The sequence below is a fragment of the Siphateles boraxobius genome, unplaced genomic scaffold (assembly GCF_051911475.1).
Source record: "Siphateles boraxobius isolate OS27281-9 unplaced genomic scaffold, OSU_SipBor_1 7, whole genome shotgun sequence".
NCBI lineage: Eukaryota > Metazoa > Chordata > Actinopteri > Cypriniformes > Leuciscidae > Siphateles > Siphateles boraxobius.
In genome coordinates, this window is record NW_027509197.1 from 7,637,204 (window position 1) to 7,662,122 (window position 24,919).

At 36.2% G+C, this 24,919-nt stretch overlaps 2 protein-coding genes across 6 annotated transcripts; both read left to right on the forward strand.

Moving 5' to 3' along the window:
- The first annotated feature begins 1,132 nt into the window (after nt 1-1,132).
- On the forward strand, nt 1,133-10,139 carry ndufv3 (NADH:ubiquinone oxidoreductase subunit V3). 4 transcript variants are annotated; one of them, XM_077216740.1, is made up of 5 exons: nt 1,133-1,241; nt 1,710-1,821; nt 4,565-4,669; nt 4,751-5,689; nt 9,846-10,139. In XM_077216740.1, the coding sequence occupies exons 1-5, from the start codon at nt 1,197-1,199 to the stop codon at nt 9,998-10,000; spliced, it is 1,356 nt and encodes a 451-aa protein (XP_077072855.1). In that variant the 5' UTR covers nt 1,133-1,196; the 3' UTR covers nt 10,001-10,139. The 4 variants fall into 4 exon arrangements, with proteins under 4 accessions (XP_077072855.1, XP_077072856.1, XP_077072853.1 ...); XM_077216741.1 differs by having other exon boundaries at nt 1,710-1,815; XM_077216738.1 differs by having other exon boundaries at nt 4,565-5,689.
- A 606-nt stretch (nt 10,140-10,745) lies between these two features.
- pknox1.1 (pbx/knotted 1 homeobox 1.1) lies at nt 10,746-24,778 on the forward strand. 2 transcript variants are annotated; one of them, XM_077216742.1, is made up of 11 exons: nt 10,746-10,852; nt 13,661-13,772; nt 15,560-15,681; nt 16,336-16,507; nt 16,627-16,797; nt 16,898-17,012; nt 18,610-18,707; nt 18,793-18,921; nt 19,013-19,089; nt 22,175-22,335; nt 23,599-24,778. In XM_077216742.1, exons 2-11 carry the CDS (start codon nt 13,719-13,721, stop codon nt 23,787-23,789), a joined length of 1,290 nt encoding a protein of 429 aa, XP_077072857.1. In that variant the 5' UTR covers nt 10,746-10,852; nt 13,661-13,718; the 3' UTR covers nt 23,790-24,778. The 2 variants fall into 2 exon arrangements, with proteins under 2 accessions (XP_077072857.1, XP_077072858.1); XM_077216743.1 differs by having other exon boundaries at nt 10,754-10,852; nt 18,805-18,921.
- The last annotated feature ends 141 nt before the right edge of the window (nt 24,779-24,919 follow it).

A 24,919-nucleotide genomic window follows, 5' to 3' on the forward strand; every position in this document is an offset into this window, starting at 1 on the left:
TGGCTGTACTATAAAACGTGACAATTTTGACTTTCACTTAAAATCTAATTCAATTTTGAACTTTTTTTAAATTTGTGAAAAATAAAGATTATTTGTTTGCGTATGAATGCTGTATGACACTATTCAGCAAACAATTTAAAGATGGTATTCTGCACCTATTTGGGTCATTCCTGGGTTTCGGTGCCTTTTGTGCCCCCAGTAAAGATCATTATCTTACTGGCCTAAAATGTAGAACAATATCCATTTGAAAGCTGTCTTAGTCATAAATAACTCTATTTGAACTCTAAGCATATTGAAGTTAATTAAAAAAAAAAAATTGACACATTTTACAGCACTATGTTTCCTGTGTCCCTAGGCTTGTGTGTTCCATTTAAACATACCATACCACTTACTAGTTTTTACATTGTTGGGTATATCAGTAATGATTCTCTGTAATGTATAGAGTTTTTTAGAAAACTAAAAAACGAAAGTATTTTACATTTATTTTAACAATTACATCAACGGATTTTAGCATGTCCCTCAAGTTATTGTCCAATCTTTTATTTTTGACTACTTTCCCTTCAAATGAAAGTTGGAAAAGCTAAATCACATATCATAAAGCAGTCATCACTTCTGTGAAAACAACTTGGGCGAGTGATATCCTCAATTATTTTAACTTACTGTTTTGACAAATTTATCTTTCCAATTTAATAATCTTCAAGACATCAACACATCCAATCTGTTAAGGAAAATATATGGGAAAAGTTTAGGAAAAAAAACATTTAAAAAATTTAAATTGATAAACCATGAAATTATTTATTTTTTATAAACCTTATGTTATCTTCTGGTTGCACAGACATGGCGCAGTGGCAGATTTTAGGTCACAATGTCCACTTTGGTGATGTTTTACATATTGTTTCCTATCAAAATCCAGTTAAAAGTAGCTAATATTGTAATTGGTTTTATGTGAGAGCACACATCCAATTTTTTATACCACTTGTACATCCTTTTTTTATTTGGTCGATTATTTTGGCATCAAACACCAGGAATGACCCATTAAATGACAGAAGTACGCTAAATATTGTTTTAAAAGTAAGAGAGACTTTTATTATCACATTTTTAAATTAAAAAGTAAGTCTTGATTTGAAGAAATGATCGATGACGATTGAGTCGTGAATTTGCTTTTCCACACGGACAATAATAACAGGAGAACAAAGATGGCGACGTCCCTGCTCAGGTTAGGTCGACTTGGATCTGTCAAGGTAATACTAGACTAATCTTTCTGATATTTACGGAGTGATCTAGAGATACTTTGTAAATGTGCAAATGATAAAGACACGATAAAAAGGGACTTATATCCGTTATAACCTCAGTAGTTAAATTAAATGCTGTTGGATAGCTAATAGCTAATACTGATATCAGTGAAATGTTAAATTAAGTAATATAACACACACACACACACATATATATGTATGTATGTATGTATGTGTATGTGTGTGTGTGTGTGTGTGTGTGTGTGTGTGTGTGTGGTTATGTATGTGTGTATGTGTGTATGTGTGTATCCATGTATGTATGTATGTGTTATATTACTTAATTTAACATTTCACTGATATCACTATTAGCTATCCAGCATTTAATTTCACCACTTAATGTGTTATACTTAGTGTACCTAGTGAGTTGCATTAATTATCTACTGTTTTAGAATAACGTGTCTCTCTGTGTTCATACAGTGTCTCCTGCGTGAGGGCTGGAGCACACCTAGGGCCCCATTTGTTGCAGCACTGTGCACTAAAGGAGATGTCCCACCCAAAACACCAAAAAAGACAAAGGCTTCAAGTAAGAGTAAGGGCATGCTTATTCTTTCCATAAATCTATCATCTTAAGTTTGAATTTGGAATTTCCTGTTGTTTCATGCACACATACTATATTATAGGCTAATCCAATCTCACTTACGATGTGTGTACAGCATGATTATATGTTTCATCATTATTTTTGCTTAGAGTTGCTGTAAGTGATAAGCTATTTTATATCTTGCTGTCCCAATACTCACTCTTGCAGTCTTTACAGCTTACCACTTGTCTACTTGCACTACGTATTTCCTGTATTACACATATTCAAGTGGTCATGAAGACTACAAGTGTGCTTAGAACTTTTAATTATCCGATGGGACACACTACATCATAGTGTTGTAAAAATACAAGTAACATTTTACGTAAGAGCTTTATTTACATTCGGTTTTTAATACTTTGCCGTTTAAAATAAACTTCCAAAATGTCTGTTCAGTGGATCCTATGTAACTGATATAACAGGAGGATTGAATTTATTTGTAATTTTTGTAATTAAGAGATCAACAGAGCCTAACACATTTCTAAAAAACAACTAATATTACAGTGATATAATGGACATTTATGCATGGTTATAAAGAAAAACTTGCAGCACTTTTAAGCGCATTGAACAGCATCTGTCATGTAGTTTCCATGTTCATTGCTGTGGAAGAAAATCAAAAGAACCATTTACTTGTGGCTGAACAGTTTGAGGACATACAATTGGAAGCCCATGCAGTTATACTAGCCAAAATGTTTCAAAAGTTTACACTATTTCTGTTAAAGATGTCTGCATGATTATCATTGGTCAAGGGATTCCTCATTTTTTTTATATCGAAGGTGACATTATTTCAATTTGTAGTACATTTACATGGAAAAATAATGGTTTTACTGACATTGTTTGGGGCAGGAAATATTGAAGGGCTTGTCCTGTGTTTTCTTTTTTTCTTTTTTTTTAACATCACAGCCATAAGCCACGATTTGCTGCTAGTCAGTGACAGCAGGTATTTATAATTTAGGGAAGGGAACATTCTCATTCAAGAGAGCATTGTATCAGGCACGCAAAATGTGGATATGCCCTGAAGATGATGTATCAGTATATTTCATGGAACAGAATTATTTGTACATTTCAGATGTGTATATTTGGTAAAAGATTTGTCATCTGTTAGTAGTGCACTATGTACAGTCCTATCATTCAAATGTTTGGGGTCAGTAAGATTTAATGTTTTTGACAAGAGTATCTTATGCTCCCTAAGACTACATTTATTTGATAAAAAATACAGTGTAAAAATATTGTGAAAGATTATTGCAATTATATTAAATAACTTTTTTTTAATGTACATTTAAAACCGTAATTTATTCCTGTGATCAAAGCTGAATTTTCAGCATCATTACTCCTGTCTTCAGTGTCACGTGATCTTTCAGAAATCATTCTAATATGCTGATTGTTCAATGATCAATGTTGAAAACAGTAATGCTGCTTAGCTAATATTTTTGTAGAAGTTTTATTCTTTGAATAAAAAGTTACAAAAAATAATAAAAAACAGCATTTATTTGAAATGAAGGGTGCTACAATCAGGATTTTTGGGGCCGATCACAGAAATAAATAATACTACTTTCTATTTATCATGTGGTATTATTTATTTATTTTGCTATTCTTAATGTATATTAAGTATTAAAATTAAGAGACGAGAACGTATCATGAATCGAATATTCTATATTTATTGGCAAGTAATGTGTAACTTGTTCCATTCCGTCTTTTAGAGGTGATTAGGAACAGCTTAGAGCTTAACAAATATCAACAGAAAGCCATCAAATGTAAAACAACACTGCATAGTCTTCACTGTATGAATTAAATATAGATTAATCCTACTAAATCTACTAAAGAGCAGTGATTAATTTTCCCCTTGTCTTTTATTGTTTGATTAACATTGATGACATAACAGCAGGTTTGTTAGGCTGCTGTGACTTTAAGAGCTAATGGTCTGAATGCAATTTAGCTCCCGGCTGTTTATGTTCACTTAAGTCATAAACAACTGTGTTTAAGCAAATAATCACCAAGCCGGGCGTTTTAACATATTTCTGTGTGAGAAAAACTGTCTCGCTTGTTTTGCATCATCTGATCGGCCTTTATAGAGACGATCGGAGCACTCTTAATAGAAATCTTTTGTAACATTTATAAATGTCTTTTCTATCCCCTTTAATCAATGTATTAAATCATTAATGTATAAAAAGTACTTACTTAAAAATAAAAAAAAATCTTACGACCCCGAACTTTGAAAGATAGAGTAGATGGCCTAAAAAATTACAGACATGGACTTAAATGCACACAACACAATTTTGATTTCATGTGGTCTTTAATTTAAATTATTGGTCTAGTATGTGAATGCTCATTAGCTGAATCACTCTGAAAAATGAACCTGGTTTCAGCTAAAGGGCCTCAGTTTGCATGTTGGTGAAACTTTATTGGTGATTTGAACTATTTTATTTAAGCTTACCAAACAGACTTTGGTCTTTCCTCATTCAAATAGAGCTGTACTTGCACGCCTATTGCCCAGATAGAAAATAGTTGCCCTGGGAGGCATTACCAACATGGCTGCTGAGTGTTCTGACTTTCCTTAAAAAGTCACTTTGATAGGGTGTGTAAGGTTTTCTTAAGGTGTTTGCTGGGTTTAACAGTTGCGTTGAACTGAAGGTTTTCTCAAATGTAATAAACTACAAAAACAATCTTATATATTTTATCCCATTTACCGTTTCCTCAGCCATAGAGGCCGATGAGCGGGCCTCTCTTCTAGCCTACAAGCCCGCTGTTGCCTTCCCTTCTAAGCTGTCTGCCGCAGGATTTCTTCTCAAAGACGTAGCTTTAGGTAAGTCTGAAACTGCTGAGGCCGTTTCCACAGCCGCTGCGAATGAGACGACAACTGACAGTCCTGTTGCTGAAACGGCAGCGGCTAACAATGGTGTAGAAGAGGCAAAGATCATGGAAGTCCCACCTACAGCCACTACAGAAATTGGAGGAAGTAAGACCTCGGATTTTAAAGCAGAAGTACAGAAAGATCAAGACGATTCCTCTTCCTCATCCTCCAGTGATTCTGATTCAGACTCTGATTCTGATGATGAGAAACCAAAGACTGAAACACCGGTGCAGTCTGGAGAGAAAGCAGCAGAAGAGAAGAAAGCTCCTGGCCTGACAACTGAAGAAGTGGGTGTTCCAGATAAAGAAGCAAACCCTGAAACTACAGCATTTGGAGAAGCTCAAGGAAGTGCTGAAACTGTGACTAAAGCAACAACAGAAGAGGTTCTTGCACCAAGTGCTAAGCCAGTTGGATCACAGGAGACCCTTATTGATCCTGCCCCTGTATTTTCCTCCACGTCTGAAGCAGTTCCTGAAGTTTCCAGTGAATCCATTACAGTTGCCACTTCTGACAATATATTGGACTCTGCAACGGAAATTAAAACGGCTCCGACGGAGGAGATTGCTGTTGAAAAGGAACCAGAAATTAAAACGGCTCCTAAAGAGGAGATTGCTGTTGAAAAGGAACCAGAAATTAAAACGGCTCCTAAAGAGGAGATTGCTGTTGAAAAGGAACCAGAAATTAAAGTTGAAGAGGAACCAGAAATCAAAGTTGAAGAGGCTGTCAAGGTTTCTGCAGGAGTTCTCCCAGAAGTCACTACAGAAGCCAGGTCTGAAGTCGTAGCTGACGGCGCTGTTGACGCTGGTCCTGAAGTATCTTCCGAGGTTCCTGGAGATGTTCCTGCACCCAAAGCTGAGGCAGGAACGCTGGAGGCTGAAGGAACCTCTTCAGAAGAGCTGGTGGACCCTGCACCTGTGACCGCTGATGCTGTCGAGGCTCGGGCTGAGACGGACGTTGTGGAAACACCTGAGGGTACACCACACATCCTTACTCAGTTTCTTTCTCTGGATCCGTCACATCACAGAAACACATTTCTCTTACCTTTTTTTCAACACTAATATCTTCTTTACATGGCTGTAGTGGGATTACTAAAGTGGGACTGCTAAAAAGGCTTTTGCTCAAATGGCTTCACAACTTTTGATCTTCATTGTGCATTTGCTTTTTTTAATAAGTTATTTTGTTAACATTTGCATGACATTGCATGACTTCTTTAGCATTTATTATTTCAACCTAAACAATGTTCCCTAGGTTGAGGTTTGAAGTGGCTTCTATTTATAATTCACTACTCACTATTCCTCTGTCTGCATTGTGAAAGTGTAATTAGCCATTGAACTAATTTCAAAATAGTCCTGCAGATCTTCTAGAGTGCAATTAACTGAACATGTTTCCCAAAATTACCATATGTACTATATTCACTTTAATGAAGCTCTGTGCATTTCTGCTTTCGTCAACAAGTCTAACTCTAAGGAGCCGTTCAAATCTATCTATCTATCTATCTATCTATCTATCTATCTATCTATCTATCTATCTATCTATCTATCTATCTATCTATCTATCTATCTATCTGTCTGTCTGTCTGTCTGTCTATCTGTCTATCTGTCTATCTGTCTATCTATCTATCTATCTATCTATCTATCTATCTGTCTGTCTGTCTGTCTGTCTGTCTGTCTGTCTGTCTGTCTGTCTGTCTGTGCTTATCTATTTCTATATATCTGTTTGTCTAGCCATCTATCCAATCAATATTTCTGTCTCTCTATCCATGTCTATCTATCCATGTCTATCTATCCATATGGCTGTCTGTCTGTCTGTCTGTCTATCCATATGTATGTCTGTCTGTCTATCTATCTATCTAACTGTCTGTCTGTCTGTCTGTCTATCCATATGTATGTCTGTCTGTCTGTCTATCTATCTATCTAACTGTCTGTCTGTCAGACAGACAGTCGGTCTAGGCTAGGGTGGTGATGGCGCAGTGGATAAGACACATGCCTTTGGTGTGAGAGACCCGGGTTCGAATCCACTGCGAGACACCAATGTGTCCCTGAGCAAGACACTTAACCCCTAGTTGCTCCAGAGGTGTGCGATATAGCAATTGTAAGTCGCTTTGGATAAAAGCGTCAGCTAAATGAATAAATGTAACTGTCTGTCGGTATATATCCATCTGTCTATCTGTCTATCCAATCCATATTCCTGTCTGTCTATCTATCCATCCATATGTCTGTCTGTCTGTCTGTCTGTCTGTCTGTCTATATATCTTGCTATCTGTCTATCAATCCATATGTCTGTCTATCTGTCTGTCTGCCTGTCTATCTATATGGCTGTCTGTCTGTCTGTCTATCCATATGTCTGTCTGTCTGTCTGTACAATCATTCATCCTGTTGATGTTAAGATACATTATCCATTTGATCAGTTTTTCTAAAGATATGACTCTTCAGTAACTGTAGGAACACCTGCTTGAACCAACAGTAACACCAGTGATAAGAGTGCTGTGTGTGTGAACCACCGGAGGGGTTGAATGATTGTGGCTCACTGACTCTTTTGCTCTAATTTTTCCCATTAAGAATTTGCTAGACACCCCGGCTCGATTAACAAATCATTTTTTAAATTTGAAAAGTACCTAATAATCCACATGACCATCAGCACCATCTTTACTTATTGTGTCCACTGGCACGGATTGACAGGAGCTGTATGAAAGTTTTTATTGCGTTCTCTATGGAAACTGAGGCTCGCGTGGGGGATTGTGGGATGGATATTAGAGCTAAGCTTGTGCTTCTGGTAGATTCAGTATTTAATTCAGATGGTTACATTTGTACTTGAAATACAGTTTTTACACTTTCATTGTGAAAGAACTGTGGCTGGGATAATGAATGTTTATTAAATTGAAATCACATGCATACCTTGGGCATTCAGAAATAACGTTAAAATTCATAGAGCATATTGATGACCACACTGCTGTATATTACCAAAGCAGAGTATATGTCAGTCCCTCCAGTTTTTCGCGATCCTGCATAATTCCTAATTTAACCGCAAAATAATCACAAAAATTCAAAAAAGACCTCACAAAACATTAAATTATAATCACCCAATTGAAATATCTCTAGCTAATTAAAGTTTCAATGCATTTTTACATGGGTACAGATGTTGCGCACGCGTGATGTCTGTGTGCGGTCTGTTAGAAACATGGCGAAAGAAAATGCGTGTCTCCTGCCCTTTCACATAAGCGCCCAGGTTTTCATTGGGCAATACGGCAAACTTATTAACGCGTTTAACATGATTGAATGACGTAACAAAAAATATGATATGCTCGAGGGTACTAAAAAGATTTATTAAAAGCGCAGCATACCGTGAAAGACAACTAATTTCAGCCAGTCGAGTGACAGTCTGTCTCTGACTGCAAGTCCGTGTGTGTGACTGAATGACTGACTGCGTGTCACCGCCTGTCGGCCTAGTTAGAATTTTGAATTCTCTTTATAGCGCTTGAAAAATACACAGCTGCAATTACTTCAAAATATTCATCTTGGCAAGTATTTACGTAAAACAATCAGTAATAACTGATTGGGACGTTTGTCATTACTGTAGTATGTCTTAAAGTGACAGTAACCTAATTTACCTGCTGTTGTTAATGTTAATCAAGCAACAACAAAAGGCTACAGCACAATTTAAAAAAAAAGAATTTGATTAGACCAAATAAACAAGCTTTATGCATTTTGTTTGTAATTTGTGTCATGTATGACTATTGTGCATCTGACATAATACTATTATGGTAAATGTGATGTCCTAATTATAAAATATAAAAATCGCAAATTTTTTCACAAATTTCTGGAAATTACCACCACAAAATCAGTCATTTTGATCACAAAAATCACATCATAAAATCGTGCAATCCTGGAGGGACTGATATGTACTAAATAAGCTGTAGTGTTTTGAGTGCTCTTGAACCGTTTTGTTCCGCACCAGTGGACATGTAAGGGTAAACTTAACTTTACACAATTTTACACTTTTCTTAATTGTTTACCCCTCCATAAGTGTAAGATTAGCTTTTTGCTTTTTTTGTCCCCCTCTATTGTTTTATAGACATCGTATGAGCAATGTATAGTGCTTTTTTCACTCTCCTGTTTCTTTCACTCTTCCTGTCCCCGCATGAACATCTCCACTCCCAGATCTGATCTATATTTTGTGCTTAATGTACACATTTTCTTGTTTTGTGAATTGAATATTGTTCATGTGATCATGTTATGCTAAAGATAATATTGATGCTTTTTAGCATGTGAAGACTGAAGTCGATATGTGGGGGAACACATTGTGACCACATTGTAATAATCCGTTCCCTTGATTAAATTAAATCAAATCGAGAGAACAAATTAGTTCTACATGGCCACGATTTACTAAAACGAGAATCAATTCTTAATTCGTGGCCACTATATATATATATTTTTTGTCAGCATGTGTTTAGAGTCATGAATGTGGGATGTTTCATTTATGAGTTTGTGCAGTTATGCTTTAGATTGGATGTTATAATTGTGTTTGTATAATATTGATGTTTATGGCAGAACTGAGCACAATAACAGAGTAATGTGGAAAGATCCTCTTTATAAGCATCTGGTTTACTGTTCTTGTTGTTAAAGTTTGATTTAGCTGTAGTGTGAAATGGAAAATTACAAAGTAATTAAGGTTATTGTGAGGGGAACTGTCAGACGTCTGAAAGGCTAGAGGCTCCTCACACCTTTTTTGTGTAAAGGACCACCTGGGGATTGGAAGTGATTACATAACACCATGAAAGGTGTGACTGTTCCACTCAGAAATGCGTTTGAAGAGTGACTAAGGGATTAACAGGAAGGCTCTTCCTTGGTTCTTTTAGATGTAATTCCTTCTGATCTTTAGTTAAAATCTTTATTTAGCTTGTAGTTTCATTTTTACTTTGATTCAACCTTGTTGTGAATATTTTCATACGAGATTCTCTACTAATTAAAAACAAATGTTCAGTCAACCAAAATCATTGTTTTACTTGGGCTTGGTTAAATGGGCTTTTCTTTCTGAAGCAACTTCTTGTCTTTCCATTGTTGTCAATGCACTTTGCCCTCCTCCCTCCACATGTCTTACATTTAATCTCTTACATTATTAATTTCCTCAGAACAAGCCGCAGAGAAAGCGCCGGAGCCGGAGCCCTTTGACAACACCACGTACAAGAACCTGCAGCACCACCAGTACGACGCGTACACCTTTGCTGATCTGGATGTAGAGATGTCTAAACACCGTCTGCCGCAGCCTTCTGCAACCCGGCACTGAGTCTCCATCGCATGGCCTGTATCACTGGCCACAACCCTGTTTCTTCCCCATATTCCTTTGTTCTTCAGATGAATTGCTGAGAAATCTCAAAGCTTTACGCTAGAATTCTATAATTATGGAATTAAAACAGATAATCTAACTTCATCAGAGTGGTTTTTTGTTGTTGTTGCAGTTGTCTTCTACAGTATTTGATTAGATTTTAGCTCACTTTACACTCATATTCTAATGAGACTATGCCTGCTTTCACTTTATTTGCATTGTTTATTGCAATACTTTAAAATCGCAAATGGTTTAAATGCTGTATTTCCATCGTGATCGTGATGGAATTCCGGGACTATTATTTTTCTCAATTATTTTGTCACAAGACCGTTTACAACGAACTAATGAATACAAAAAGTTATTTAAAAAGACAAAGACATGCTGACTTTATCAATCTCTCTACCTATCTAGATCTGTCTGTCCGTCTGTGTTTCTATCCTTCTTTGTCTATCTATCTTTAATTTGAATCTATCATTCTGTCTGTCTGTATCTATAAATCAGTATCTTTCATTAATATCTATCGTTCTGTCTGTCTAATGGCCAAACTTGCAGAAAGAAAGAAAAAACACTAAGCTGCACAATAATGGTAAAGATTTTAGAACAAATTGTCACGATTCTGGTACTCCCATAACGGGGAGTGTTCAAAATATTCGCTGAGGGCGAGACTTCGCCTCTCCTCACGTCACAGCTCCGCCCTCGCGTCAATATTCATGAGCTGAAGGCCCTGCGTGCCCTTGCGTCATGACGTAGCGCGACAAATGCGGATCCCGATTGCTGCAGCCGCTTGTCAGTGTGACGAAGATTGGCACCCAGGTAAGCTGTCACTCAAACTCGTCTTTTTCCGTTCCCTATCAATCAAACAATCCGAGCAACACAAAAATGCCCGGGGCTGAGTTAAAGAGAGCATACGCTGTTAGGGGCTCATGGGATTTGCATGGGACAGTCGAGACACCCTTGTGCTGTAAATCTCTGGAAGTAAAAAAAAAAAAAAATGTCGGCTTTTTAATGGACAGGAGGTTTCTTTCTAGCAAGGGCGAGCGCTGAGGGAAGGCCCTTGTTTAGCAGCTCTCAGTCAGGCCAGATGAGCGCGAGACAACCGTCTCCGGCCTAGATTCATATCGTTATAGATGGATTTTAGACTAACAACAATTAAAATCGCACTTTAACGTACACTAAATTGGGTTCACATCGAGGACAGCGATCATATGCAAGAAGCGCGAGGCATTAGGATGAGATGGCGTTGCGGTTTGGCGCTGGCGCGCGCCCCGTGTGCGCTGCTATAGCGACTCGCTCCCTGTGTTTGCTAGCGCGCTAATGCACGAGCTAACAGCTCTGTTTGTTTCTTACAAGGCGTTTTCTACTTTAGCGACTGCTGCTACGTTTTCTTATATGAGCCCAAATAATGTGAACGTTTATGCTAGACTGACGAGTGTTTTCTTGTACTCCAAAGTTTGGCCAAGAGTCAGTAGCTATAAACAGACCGCCGAAGGTTTACTGTAACGTTCAGTTTAGTACTTCACGTCTCCTTACACCAATAACGCTCTAGCTTGTTTAGACATGTTTATTTATACACGAAATTCTGTATGTATTCTGGTTAAGATGGATTTTCATGTATATCATGTTATTATATTATAATATTGTGCTTGGCTATGAATACATAGCATGTAACGTTATGTATATTTGTAAAGAGATTCATTGAAAACACGCCAACTGAATGCCGTAAAATATTACAGTATTCGTGCCCACCAGAACAGATGTGCGAGTGGTTGTGAATGTGTTTGTTTTAACATGGAAATGGCGCTCTAATATGTAATGGCAAGTCTGCCTAATAGATGCTAACGTTACCAAATAATACGACCATTCTCATGTGAGGGACCCCCCCAATCCTAAAATCTAAAATGCAGCAGCTGTATTTATTTCCATATATAAAGAGCCAATTTATATTTTGAAAATGTAATATAAATATATGGAAAATATTTTTTTTCTATTACATAATGTTTTCTCACTATAGTACTGTACGGTTAGATGCATTATTTATTTTAAAAAAAAAAAAATCTTTTTTTTATTTCTTTTTGATACATTTGTATTATAGTGTTATTTTACAGTGTAAGGATTTTTTTTAAAGTAATGCATTACAATATCACATTACACCCTAAAAAGTAACTAATTGCGTTACTTAGTTACTTTTTATGGAAAGTATTGCATTGCATTACTTTTTACATTGCATACTTTTTCTCACCTGAGCTGGGATTGTTTGTTTTTAGTAACAAAAAACAAAAGTTCTATTTTATTCCCAAACCATTCAGCTGTGCTGCCATTCTTCACTGCATAAGAATAGGACACAGGAGAAGAAAGTTTAACATTTTTACTGGAAACACAAAAGTGATGTTTATCAAAAGTCGTTTTTGAATTGGTTACTATACTATACTTAATATCCATCATGTTTACACAGTGCGCACAACACCTCTGCCTCTTAAGGCCCTGATATACTCACAACAAAGTTATTTTTCGTTCTTTGCTTTGGGGTAAAAAAAGCAGTTTGAAATATGTATACAATATACTGTTATCGCCCACACTGCTGAGAGCAGAGTTTAGATGAATATGTAAATCTGTGCTGTGCGTTTTGCTTTCAATAACAAAATAGACATGCACAAAAAAGACAGCGGTGAGAAAAACAGCAGTTAAGAAAGCATCTGATCATAGTTGTGGATATGTTTGCACGAGCTCTGAAATTCGTCACTCTGGTAAAGCCACGTCACGTTTATTTATACACCACTTTATACAATAGATTGTTTAAAGGCAAGCAGCTTTACTGTATTAAACATGAAGAACAGTGTCTGTAGCTCTTTCAGTTGAGATTACAGGTTCATTCTCTACTATAAAGCAGCTCCCCAGTGTGTTCATCTTTTTACTAGCGGACGTCCGAACTCGAGGGGCTGAACAGAAGAAAATATTTCCACGTCAAAGAAGGCGGAGCCTCAGAGCCACACCCACCTATTATGTAATCACAATAGACCAATGGTAGTTCGAAGGTGTTCACCAGCAAGAGCGAACTATTCCAGAAAGTTTGCTTTTGCAAGCTGTTTCAAACTCCTGAAACAAACACAACACAAACTTGGTTTTGGCCTGATTTTGTTCAAAATTACGTCACACCAGATTGTTCTTCGATTTCGTTTGAAGTGTATCAGGGCCTTACTCATGTTTTCTCTCAACATGGGGACAGGAGAGGTTGTTGAAAAAGAAACTCAGATATTTAGGAGTAAATTTAAAAGTAATGCGTTACTTTACCCCAACACTGAATATTTATTTTTACCTTTTTTTACACCGATTTTCCACAGACTCCCTAGGACTCCCTGGTGGCCCCCTTAAAAAACCCTTGCTCTACAGTACAAAATCATCACATTCAGGCTTCCATTTGCAAGTTTTTATTATGCATTCACCTTTTATTTAGCTGCATATAATAAGAAAGAAAGAAAAAACCTTGACCATACATTTAAAAGAACCAGCATTGGCTGATTCCATCGAATCAAAAGTGTTTAATGCATTCATTAACTACTGTAATGATGTTTGTGCCTAGAACATTTAAAAATATATATATATATTGCATGTGGTTACTTCCAGGAACTTTCCTGCTGCCCGCCCGTATAATGCCCCAGTGTTGGCAGTGCCCACTTTGAATATGATGGCTGCCCAGTCTGTGTCCATAGACAAATATCAAGAGGGAGACCAGCAGGTACACATGATATATTCAACTGTCAAACTAATGTTTTACTGTTTGCCGCTTTCCATAAGTATCACACACTTTGCTGTCCCATTCCTCTTTTTATTTTTTTTAGAACCGTTAAATCTTTGATACATTGTTTTAAACATTTTGACAGTATTTACACTTTCTACAGCATAGCAGAAAAAATTTCAGCCCATTTTCTTTTTAAATTATTTAGTTGGGGTGGGAATCACAGGGTACCATACAATACGACACATGATACATGGCTCAGGATACTGATAATATCACGATACAGCAATTCTGCGATAATCAATATATTCTCAATCCTATTATGATACTTCAGTATATCTGTCTAACTACGAAAACAAAATGCTAGTGAAAAGGTTAAGTGCCGGTTTTCTCTCTTTATTCAAGTCCAAACTGTTAGAAAACAGCACAAAAAGTTTTTAAATTAAATTGAACATTTTAAGTAAATTAAACATTGTATCAGGGTGCGTACAGATACTGTTAAATGAAATTCAAGGACTTTTCAAGCATTAAGTTTTTGGTTTTCAATCAGAGATCTCACTTATCAAACAATATCTTTATTATCTTTCAAATTCTAAAAAGGTAAATAGATAAACAAGAAAAATAAACCAATAAAACAAAATGGTAAAAGAAAAGTGCAGCAGATGCTATGACTGTGGTAACTTTAACCATTGAAAGGATACAATGACAAAGATATCGCTTTCCTTATTCAAACGGATTTTTACTCCCATGAATATATTGACCTGAAAAATGAAAGCTGTATCATGTACTTGGCTATTTATGAGCAATATCACACTCATAGCCATGCGAAATGGCTCTATATCTGTATCAGAAGGGCTGCAGCGTTCATTTTGTGTAAAAATATTGTTTTATTAATTTCTTATTTCACATATTGTCTTTCAATAATTCAAGGGCTTTGCAAAGTACCTTTTCATAAATATGGCTGTTTTCCAGGACTTAAATTTCAAAAAGTCAAATTCAAGTACTTCAAGCATTTTAAGCACCTTGTACAAACCCTTTTTTATGCTTATACTTTTTTAAATCTTAGTTTTCTTTGTGTGTAAACTGACACACTTAACTGATTATCGACTTTTATCTAAACCTGGTAAATTGCTAAATTGACCAACCTCATTTATTTAAACCTGGGAACATCTCAGTGTTTACCAGCTTCCTTAAAATAAACCTGGAAATAAGTGTTGTCAAAGGTACCGACTTGGGTATTTTAAAAATGTGACGACACCAGCATTATATAATATAATGTAGTGTTGACTAAATTGATCAAGTTCAACCATAAAATATTTTATTTAAATTTTATACATTTAATATTTAGTTGATTTTTGTTTTTTACTATAAGGTTTAAACTGTACAATAATGACAAGCCTCATCAAATGAATAGAAATGTAAATGTTTAATTTGAACTCTTGAGGTTGACAATTAACATTTCATTTGATTTTTATTCTTGCTTAAGTAACACAATTACATAAATCAGGGTTTTAAACTGTATAAAAGTCAAGCCTAATATAAAACTTATAGAAACTAAAAACTATTATAATACTTTTTGACGACCTGAAGCTGTCAATGAACATTTAAAATATGTTTTATAAATATTTAATTGCTGTCTATGTGTCATTTTCAGTACAAGTTTAACTGTTAAAGTGTCCATCATGAAGCATTTTAAAGTCACTTAGCTAAAAATGCTAAAATACAACTGTCAAGCAAATAGTTAGACCTAGTAAATGAAATGATTATTTTGTTTCCCCCTGGAATAGATGGAGGTAATGGAGCAGTCGGAGAGTGACCTGGAAAAGGGCTTTGCCAATGGGAGCTCCAGCAGTCCTGTGTCCTCTGAACCACAAACACAAATGGATGTCGACAAAGCCTGTATATATAGGTGACATACGTAATTCTCCACATTTACACACAAACTCTCAAGTCAAATCTTGTATATTCTATAAATGTACACTACTCTTAAAAAAAATATATATTTTTAAAGAAATTAATACTAATCAGCGAGCACACATTCATTTGATGAAAAGTGACAGTAAAGGTATTAATAATGTTACAAAAGATTTCAAATAAATGCTGTTATTTTGAACTTTGTTAATCAAATGCATCACACTTTCCATAAAAATCTTAAGCAGCGCAACTGTTTTCAACATGGATAATAATAATGTTTCCTCAGCAAATCATTGATTTAGTATTGATTAATTCATTAATCATTCAAAGGATTGATCCTGAAAATTCAGCTTTGCATCACAGGAATAAATTACCTAGGAATAAATTAGCTATTTCAAATTGTAATAATATTCCACAATATTACATTTTTTACTGTATTTGTTTTACTGTAATACAGTTTTTATTTGATTTGAGATAAAATAAATGCAGCCTCGGTGAGCATAAGAGAGACTTCTTTAAAAACGCATCAAAAATCTTGCCGACCCTAAACTTTTGACAGGTAGTGTATTTTACACTCAAATGTGTTCAGGGTCTGTGAGTACCACCTTGAACAGTGCCGTCTCTTACACATGATTCTTCTCGACCACAGACATCCTCTTTTCCCTCTCTTGGCTCTGCTGTTTGAGAAGTGTGAGCAGTCGACTCAGGGCTCTGACTGTGTGACATCTGCCAGTTTTGATGTTGACATTGAGAACTTTGTCCGCAGTCAAGAGAAAGAGGGCAAAGCCTTCTTTAGTGAAGACCCTGACCTCGACAACTTGGTAAGAGACACATGGTGTCAAAATAGCTAATAGCTAACAGCGAAAATAGCTAATATTACTGTGTATACTTAATAGCTTTGATCATGACTTCAAACTGACTAGTGTTTCTTTGCTATCAGATGGTCAAAGCCATCCAGGTGCTGAGGATTCATCTGTTAGAGCTAGAGAAGGTTAGTGACCTGTGCAAGGACTTCTGCAGCCGTTACATTTCCTGCCTCAAGACCAAGATGAACAGCGAGACTCTACTGAGTGGAGAACCAGGCAGCCCGTACTCTCCCGGCCATGACCAGGTAAATGCCTTTGCACTCTTATTGTAGACTCGCACTTAAAGCAAGTACATTGAGGAGGTTTTTATTGTTGCTGTTGTTTTATTTATTTATTCTTTTGCAGCTGGTCAACTCTTTCTCTAGTGCCCTCAGCCCCCAAGGCCTTGTGGTGCCCTCACCAGGTCTTCAACAAGGCAATGTTACAGTGACCGCAGTCAATCCATCACAAGTGGTCCCAGGTACACAGTTCATTTGTTACAAACTTCAGCAGGAAAGCTGCTTTTTCACTGACTCAGACAAGAGACATTCCAGAAATTATTAGTTTTCCAATAAAGAACAGTACGGGAGCTGCGTGGTCAGATGGTACATTTGCAGATCCTAATTGACCTTTGGTTGCGCTAAAATATTTGAAGTTTTGCGGATAGATTGTAAGCATCCGCCTGACCCGATGTGATATATTCGAATCAAAACAATGAGGCCGAGGTGAAAATTATTATATTTACACACTAAAATGTTCTTTAAACACTAATTTTGTAAAACATTATAACTATGTCTGTAATAATTATTTAATAATTGTTAGGGTTTTCAAAACATTTCACACATTGAGCACAGCAGCAGACATTAGCTATGTTTTCATCTGAAATTGCAAATTTAACTTTAATTTTTTTGATTCGCATTGAGATTTTTATTGGTTAAATGTGTTACCATTGTAGTTTATGCGCATGTTTTCTTATCTGATAAAACATGTATCTGACTCAAACGAGCGGATACGATTTTTTTGTGCATTTTGAGAATATATGAGCATCTTGGCGATATCCCAAAATGCGCATAAAAATAGGTGGATGGAAACATAGATTATGTGGGCTAAACTGTGGAGCATTTATCATTGCTTTGGCACAAAATGCATTCAGTGACTACTACTTTCAATTTGCATGACTTCTTTTCTCACTCAAACACAATCCGTCAGACTCAATGTACCTACAGGCCAATTTGCACATGTTTACATACTCTTTTCAAAACTGTTAAACTTAAGTTCAAACCCCTAACATAACACAAACATGAATATGACAGATAGTTGCTCCATTTCTACAGTAATACCACTTTGAAATATATTCCATATCTAAAAAAGGAAAACATAGGAATAAATGTGTACTGTAATGCAAACATGGATCATGTAACATGTACAGCAGTCAGTTCTAAACAGTAGAGAGCTGTCATTTTAGATTTAATAATGCTGCCTGCAAGTGTTTTTTAGTCATTGTTCTTGTGACAAATTGTGTTTGTTGGGTGAAAACCTTTGTTAGTACTTGATTTGAGACATAAGTGAAGTGTTTTGGTAGTTTTAGTGCATTTTGGATGTGAAATTGACTGCTGTGCCAAGCTAAAAATGCAACAAACATAAGTGAATATAAACATGAGTGGAAAGATGGCTTTTTAGAGTTTAAATAAATAAAATAATTAAAAAAATGTATTAAGAGTTTTATTAAGTCGTCTTGTGGCATTTTCATTATTTAAACAATTACACATTTAGTATTGGTGCATAAATAAATTATACCTTTGTTATTTATAACTAGATTTTGCGGTAACACTTTATTTGACAGTGTCCTCGTTAAGTTACATGTAGTTACTGTAGTAATAACTATAAATTATGCATAATTACCCTAACCCTAAAGTAAGGACATGTTGTTAATTATTATTACTCAGTCAATGTATAAGTACACTGTAACACGGAGATGACTTCTTACATGTGAACATTTTGAATCTGATTGGCATACGTGGTTATTTGTTTGAAATAATGGTTCCTCTGATTGAAAATAAACTCTCCTTTTTGTGCAGGTAATACAATATATCAGCCAGTGACTATGGTCACACCACAGGGACAAGTGGTGACACAAGCCATCTCACCCAGAACATTACATATCCAGAACTCACAGGTTTGCTTTACTCTCCAACTGATCTCATTTAAACATCGATCACAGGCAAGATTCACTGATCATTTACTGCTTGTACTCACTGTAGTTCCAACTTCAGTTCAATCAGGACTTGAGTTTCTTCGGTGGAGACGACAGCTCGCCTAAAAACAAGCGTGGCGTTCTCCCCAAACAAGCTACCAACGTCATGCGCACCTGGCTCTTCCAGCACATTGCGGTTAGTAGGCAAACAAATGTTTAAAGGTAATCCGTTTTGCTTTACCTTCTATAAATCCTTAAACACTCTACTGCTCAACTTCTTTATCTAGCACCCCTATCCCACTGAAGAAGAGAAAAAGCAAATTGCAACTCAAACAAACCTGACTTTACTCCAAGTCAACAATTGGTAAGTTCATTTAGCAATCACACGAAGTAGACAGAGACCAAGCCGCTTGATTTATCTATAGTATCAACAACAGTTGCAGGATATATATAGGACATAATCATTCAAAGACGTTGTGTATTATACCAGTATTGTTTAATAAAATCATAGAATTATTAGCCTTTTTAATACATTTTATATCCAATCTTTTTTTTTTTTTAAGAAATCAATTTTGTTTCCATGATTCTCGGCCTCACCCTGCTTGCCACAAACTTTTTTATCCAGTCATTATTGCTGCATTATATACATATTTGAATTGTAAGTTATTTTAAAAAATATTATTTGCATTGTTCACTTTTTTCATGTTATTGTTCACTTTAATCCGTTTTATTTTACCTATATAAAGTCAGTTTTCTTAATTAAATCATCAAAATAGTCTGCCGATTACTTGATTATCAAAATGTGACAGCACAATTTTAAAGTTTGCTAGTCTTAATCAAATACTGTGCCTTTATATATTTCCTTAAATAATCCGATATCCATATGTCTTCTTTTTCCCCTTGCTTTATCTGCCATCTTAAGTCGATGCTGCCTTCATGTGCACCTGGGAAACTCATACCTCCGAATTGGTATAATGACATGTAACGTAGGGCTGCACAATTAATCGAATTTCTAATTGCGATTACGATTACGGATGCCACGATTACGTAATCGTTCAAAGCCGCGATTACAAAAGAAAATCCACTCTGCGTGTGTGTGTGTTTAGAGCATAATTATGTTATGAGAGGCGAATCACGACTACTTCAGAAAACCCAGCACAATATGACATACCAGGCAGTGACGTAAGTGTACGCTGAAATAAAAAGTCTTTCACCTCAGAAAAACGGACTTTACTGTCCTGTCAGCCGTTATACTGTGCTCGTAGCGCGCACTCTTCAATTGCACGCGCAAATGCGGCGGCGCGCGCTGTGTATCGCTTCACTGTATAAAGTGCAAAAGAAACTACGAGCAACGTCGTTACAATGTAAATTAGTAAGTCACGAAATAAAAGTAAAATACCAATAAATCACGTGTTAGCTGAGAAGGATTTACATGCAGGTGTGATTTTCATTCTATTCACCAGGAGCTGTTTCATTAACAGTTCTTGTTAGTATTGTGTATTTACCATGGTAAGTGTCGTTTCCATAACCCAAAAATGCCACTTTATTTTCACTTTGTGTTATTTTTTATATTTTTAAATGACTGTGGTGGCTCATATCAACATTGTATTTACAAAAACTAGTTTGGGACTGCTATTTAATTTCTTTAGCATAGTCCTAATGTTTATCTATTAGTAGTCTTTACTATTAGTCATTCTTACAATTTATGTTAAGTAAAGGGCGACAGTACTTGTGTGTGTTAACAGTTTTTGTGTAAACATGTATTATAATACACCTATATATATTCAATGTAAATTGTAATAATCGTAATTAATAATCGCAATTACAATTTCAAGGGAATAATCGGCAATTATGATTTTTGTCATAATCGTGCAGCTCTAATGTAACGCATTAAAGTCCTAAACATAACAAGGAAGTAGCATAAGCAAAGTGAAATATATTAAATATATATTTATATTGTGACCAGGATTCCAAAATAAATAAAATTTCAGTTCAAAATTAATTCATTTCTATCACTTACACATATATATATATATGGAGCCGCTAAAGGGACCTTTGCAAAAATTCAAATATACAGACTTTCACATGCTCATGAGAAACTTTCACGTGAGCATGTGAAGTGTGTATAATTTTATTTTTGCAAAGGTCCCTATTGGGACTGCGTACAGTTCAAACCTAAATGTTTCTTTGCTTTACATTTAAGTAAACCTCAAAGTCAAGTGATTCCCTTGTTGTTTCCACTCACTGATCTCTATATATAGATTATAGATATTTTATATAATTTTATCTGTATTATAAATCAGCGCTTCCGCAATGTTTCAAATTGACAAGTCACATGGCGCTTCCAAACTTACAACTCTGCAAATCTTGTATCATCCAGAATTCTGAGTTTCCCACTTGAAAATATGACTTTGCTCAGTCATTCATGTGCTTTGAAATATATTCCAATATTGCTGACTCCACTTGAAGGGCACGTTATTTTTTACACTCTCCTTGACAAAATGCATTCTGGGATTGCCAAAAATGGCAGCATAATTAAGTTTTGTGCCATTTGAAAAAGCCTTTGTGTCTTATGGCAAGCTTTCTGATATCATCAGTATCGCAAATATCATCTTTCACCATGTTTTGTTTACTCATTAACAATGTCTCTTTCATTCATCCTGCATAGCGAGTAGGGATGTCGATTTTTACAAATTCCCATGATCGATTGTCGTTTAAATTACCGATCAATTAATCGATTAATCGTTAGCCTTACACTGCAATCTGCGTCTGCTGCAGTGTCATACATTCAACAGCATGACAGGGTCTGCAAATGCTGCTCAAAACGCCATGTTCCTCACCAAATGAATGAGAAGGGTTTTTAATCCAAATAAAGGGCTAGTAGGATTGTTAAATGTTTCGATGGGATTGATCATTTAATTAAATTACTTATTTATTAATCAAATAAAACGACTAATACAATGTGTCATCACTCAGAAGCGTGCTTGTCAGAAAGTGTGTAAGCTCTTCCTGGAACAACCCGCTGAAAATGGCAACTAAACCCAATGAATTCACAACGATTTAATATAATAGTGTTCTCACGTTATGTAATATCACAATCCCAATCATAGTTATTAACCGTGCATTGCTGTTTGAGCTGTGCGTGCTGAAGCTAAAGATGATCACTGTACGCTTTACTACAGCTTTAATTCTTAACCAAATGCATCCTATATGAGATAAATTGGATATAGATAGGCCTACACAAAATAAACTTGCATTTGCACAAAACAATAGGCTTAACTTAGCCATGATGGTGTAAAATGGTCCCAAACTCCGGCACTTTACATGTTTTGCATGCGAGAACCAGTTTTATTGATTAAATGTATTATCGACAATTAATCGATCGTCGATTAATCGTTACCATCCCTAATAGCGAGTGATGCTGAATATTGAGTGGGTCTGTCCTGCAGGTTTATTAATGCTCGAAGACGGATCTTGCAGCCGATGCTGGATGCCAACTCGACAGAGTCAGCTAAAACCAAGAAGAAAGCTCAGAGCCGCCCACTACACCGCTTCTGGTCCGACACCATCGCCTCGTCTGGAACCCAGCAGCAGCTCACAATGCCAGACGGTACTTCCTCAAGATAATGTCTTCTTATAACACTCAGGATCTCATGGCCCTGACACATCAAGCCAACGGTCGGCCATCTGCCAGTGTCGGGCTGTCGTTGAGCGTCGGCTGGCCCAGTTTTTGTGGTGTGTTCTGCACTAGTCGGACCCCATCAGGGGGGTTTGGGCCATGGTTTTGGCTTTTTTTGAGATTGTTGAATCGGTGTACGTCGGTGGTGAGAGAGAGAGAGAGAACTCTGATTGGCTGTTCAGGTTAGCGAAAGAGTAAAGAAGTAAAGCGCAAGAATAAAAGCGATAGTGATGAAAGCGAGCTAAGAAGACAAGACGGTACAGAACGCTGTTCTAATTTTACGTTATCTTACCTGAGCTTTCCAATGCGAGAATATTCATGATAATCCGAGCTGCCTAGAATGAAGCAAGTGATCAACATGATTGATATTCAAAATTGTAAGCAAGCTTTGTTTACGATTTGTATATCTGCAGTCCTAGTTTCGGTTTCCTGAATATACAGTCAAACCAAAATGTATTCAGACACCTTCAACATTTCTTATATTATCACAGTTTATTCGCTACAGTTTCAAAAATGGTAATAAATTATGACAAGAACTCAGTTATCAAATCAGTTTATATTTCACTGGTTTTGGTCATCCTTATGTAAACTCTCACAAATTAATTAAATTTAACAGCTGACATCTGACAGCTATTGTACCTAAGTACACAATTAGATAATACTAATTTAGGTCAACAAATTACCAAGCAATGCTTAATTTTGTTCCGTCTGTGGTGTAAAAAGGTCGAATTCGCAATTAAAGAAAAACAGCTTAAGCAATACATAGTGTCTGAATAATTTTTGGTCCCAAATACTGGTAGTCCACTGTATGAGGAATCTTTGGGCATAATGTCACAGTTTACTTTATTTTGCTATCCTCATTTACATAAATTAACTATAGTGTCCTGCACCCACTAGTAAAAAAAAAAAATCAAATATTATTGGTTTGACTGAAGATTTATACCTGCTGATATAGACCGTTCACGCAAGCACATGCTGACAGTCGCCTTTAGTGTTTTTGGTGTGTTCAAGCGTAGCTTTTTTGTGGAGACAAAGCCGACGCGAGGCGAAAACAGTCCGCTTTCGTCGCCGCTAGTTCTTTTACATCGGCTTGGTGCGTCGTTGCTTTTAAACCTATAATCTCCATTTTCTTGGTTTCATATTACAGATTTGACTGAATTTTGATAGTAGGTTGTGTATTGTCTTTGTGTGCAGGTAGTGTGGTTACAGTGGGGATGAATGTAGACGGCTTCCAGGCACTTTCATCAGACGGAGCGACTCTTGCCATGCAGCAAGTCCTGATGGGAAATCACAGCGAGGATGAATCGGATGAAAGCTGCAATGAAGACGACACAGATTTGTCATCTGCCAACATGACCGGGCTGGGTTTAGATGTTAGCGACTAAGCCACGCGGATTGCAGGTCACACACTGCATGCTTACATTTACATCGGAAAACTTGCACATGCCGCTTGTTGCAAGAGATCCAGTCCCTTCGTAGATTTTCAGCAAAGCTGATACTCGTGCACTACAGAATAATTAAGAGTACTGTATGTCGGCCTATACGTTACACAAACACACACAAACCGTTTACAGAGAGCACAGCGTTACTGAGAGGTGCAGTGTATGAGGAGTTGCGTTTCATGTGCAGGTGTAAGCACTTCTTTACAGATACACTTCAAGAAAGTTGCAAAAAAGGAACACAGGAAAGATTTTAAGCTTCTTTAGTGAATGTTTGGTAAAGGTTTTGTTTTCTATATTAACTCATTTGAATGCCAAGAATTTAAGAGTTTGTCGTTGTGCTGGTTTTATTCACACTGCATGTTCATGTTTTCTTCAGTATGCTCACGCTTGTAGAGAGGCTCCGTGACGGAGAAAAGAGATTATTTTTATATATGAATGTTGTAAAATAAAAAAGGTGTTGTTTTTTCTTTTCTTTTTTTTTTTAGTTTGTGTTTTATAGGGAATATTTATGTACAGAAACTATACTCCTATGCCCTGTTTTCAGGGGATGACTTGCATTTTTTTAGAAAAAAAACAAACATATGTTGGATTATAAACCATTTTTAAATATGTAAATTGGTTTTAACACTCACTTACAAAATGCCTTACATATTCTTTTGTAAAACTATTACGCTGATAAGCACAGAAAGCCTGATACATTGACTAAATTGAGTAATATCAGTGAAATCAAAGTCTCTTCCAGTAATCTTTGTCTTTATGCTGAAGATGTTCCTTCGTTTCAGAGGGACTCGTTGTTTTTGCTCTATAAGCGAACATAGTTTGATCCAAACATGTACAAAGCTTCCCATATCAGTCAGTTTGATGAAATATGCTTTGGAAATGAAGATGGCATAAAATGTCCATATTAAAGTCAAATAAAGGTCAAGTCTGAATATGTTGTCACCATTTTACATTAAATGTTGTTAATTGTGTGCTGTTTTGGAACAATTATTTAATTATTGTAAACACTACAGTAGTATAACATTAAAGTGTTAAGAAGGTTTGCAAATATGAAAATACGTTTTGCATGGATG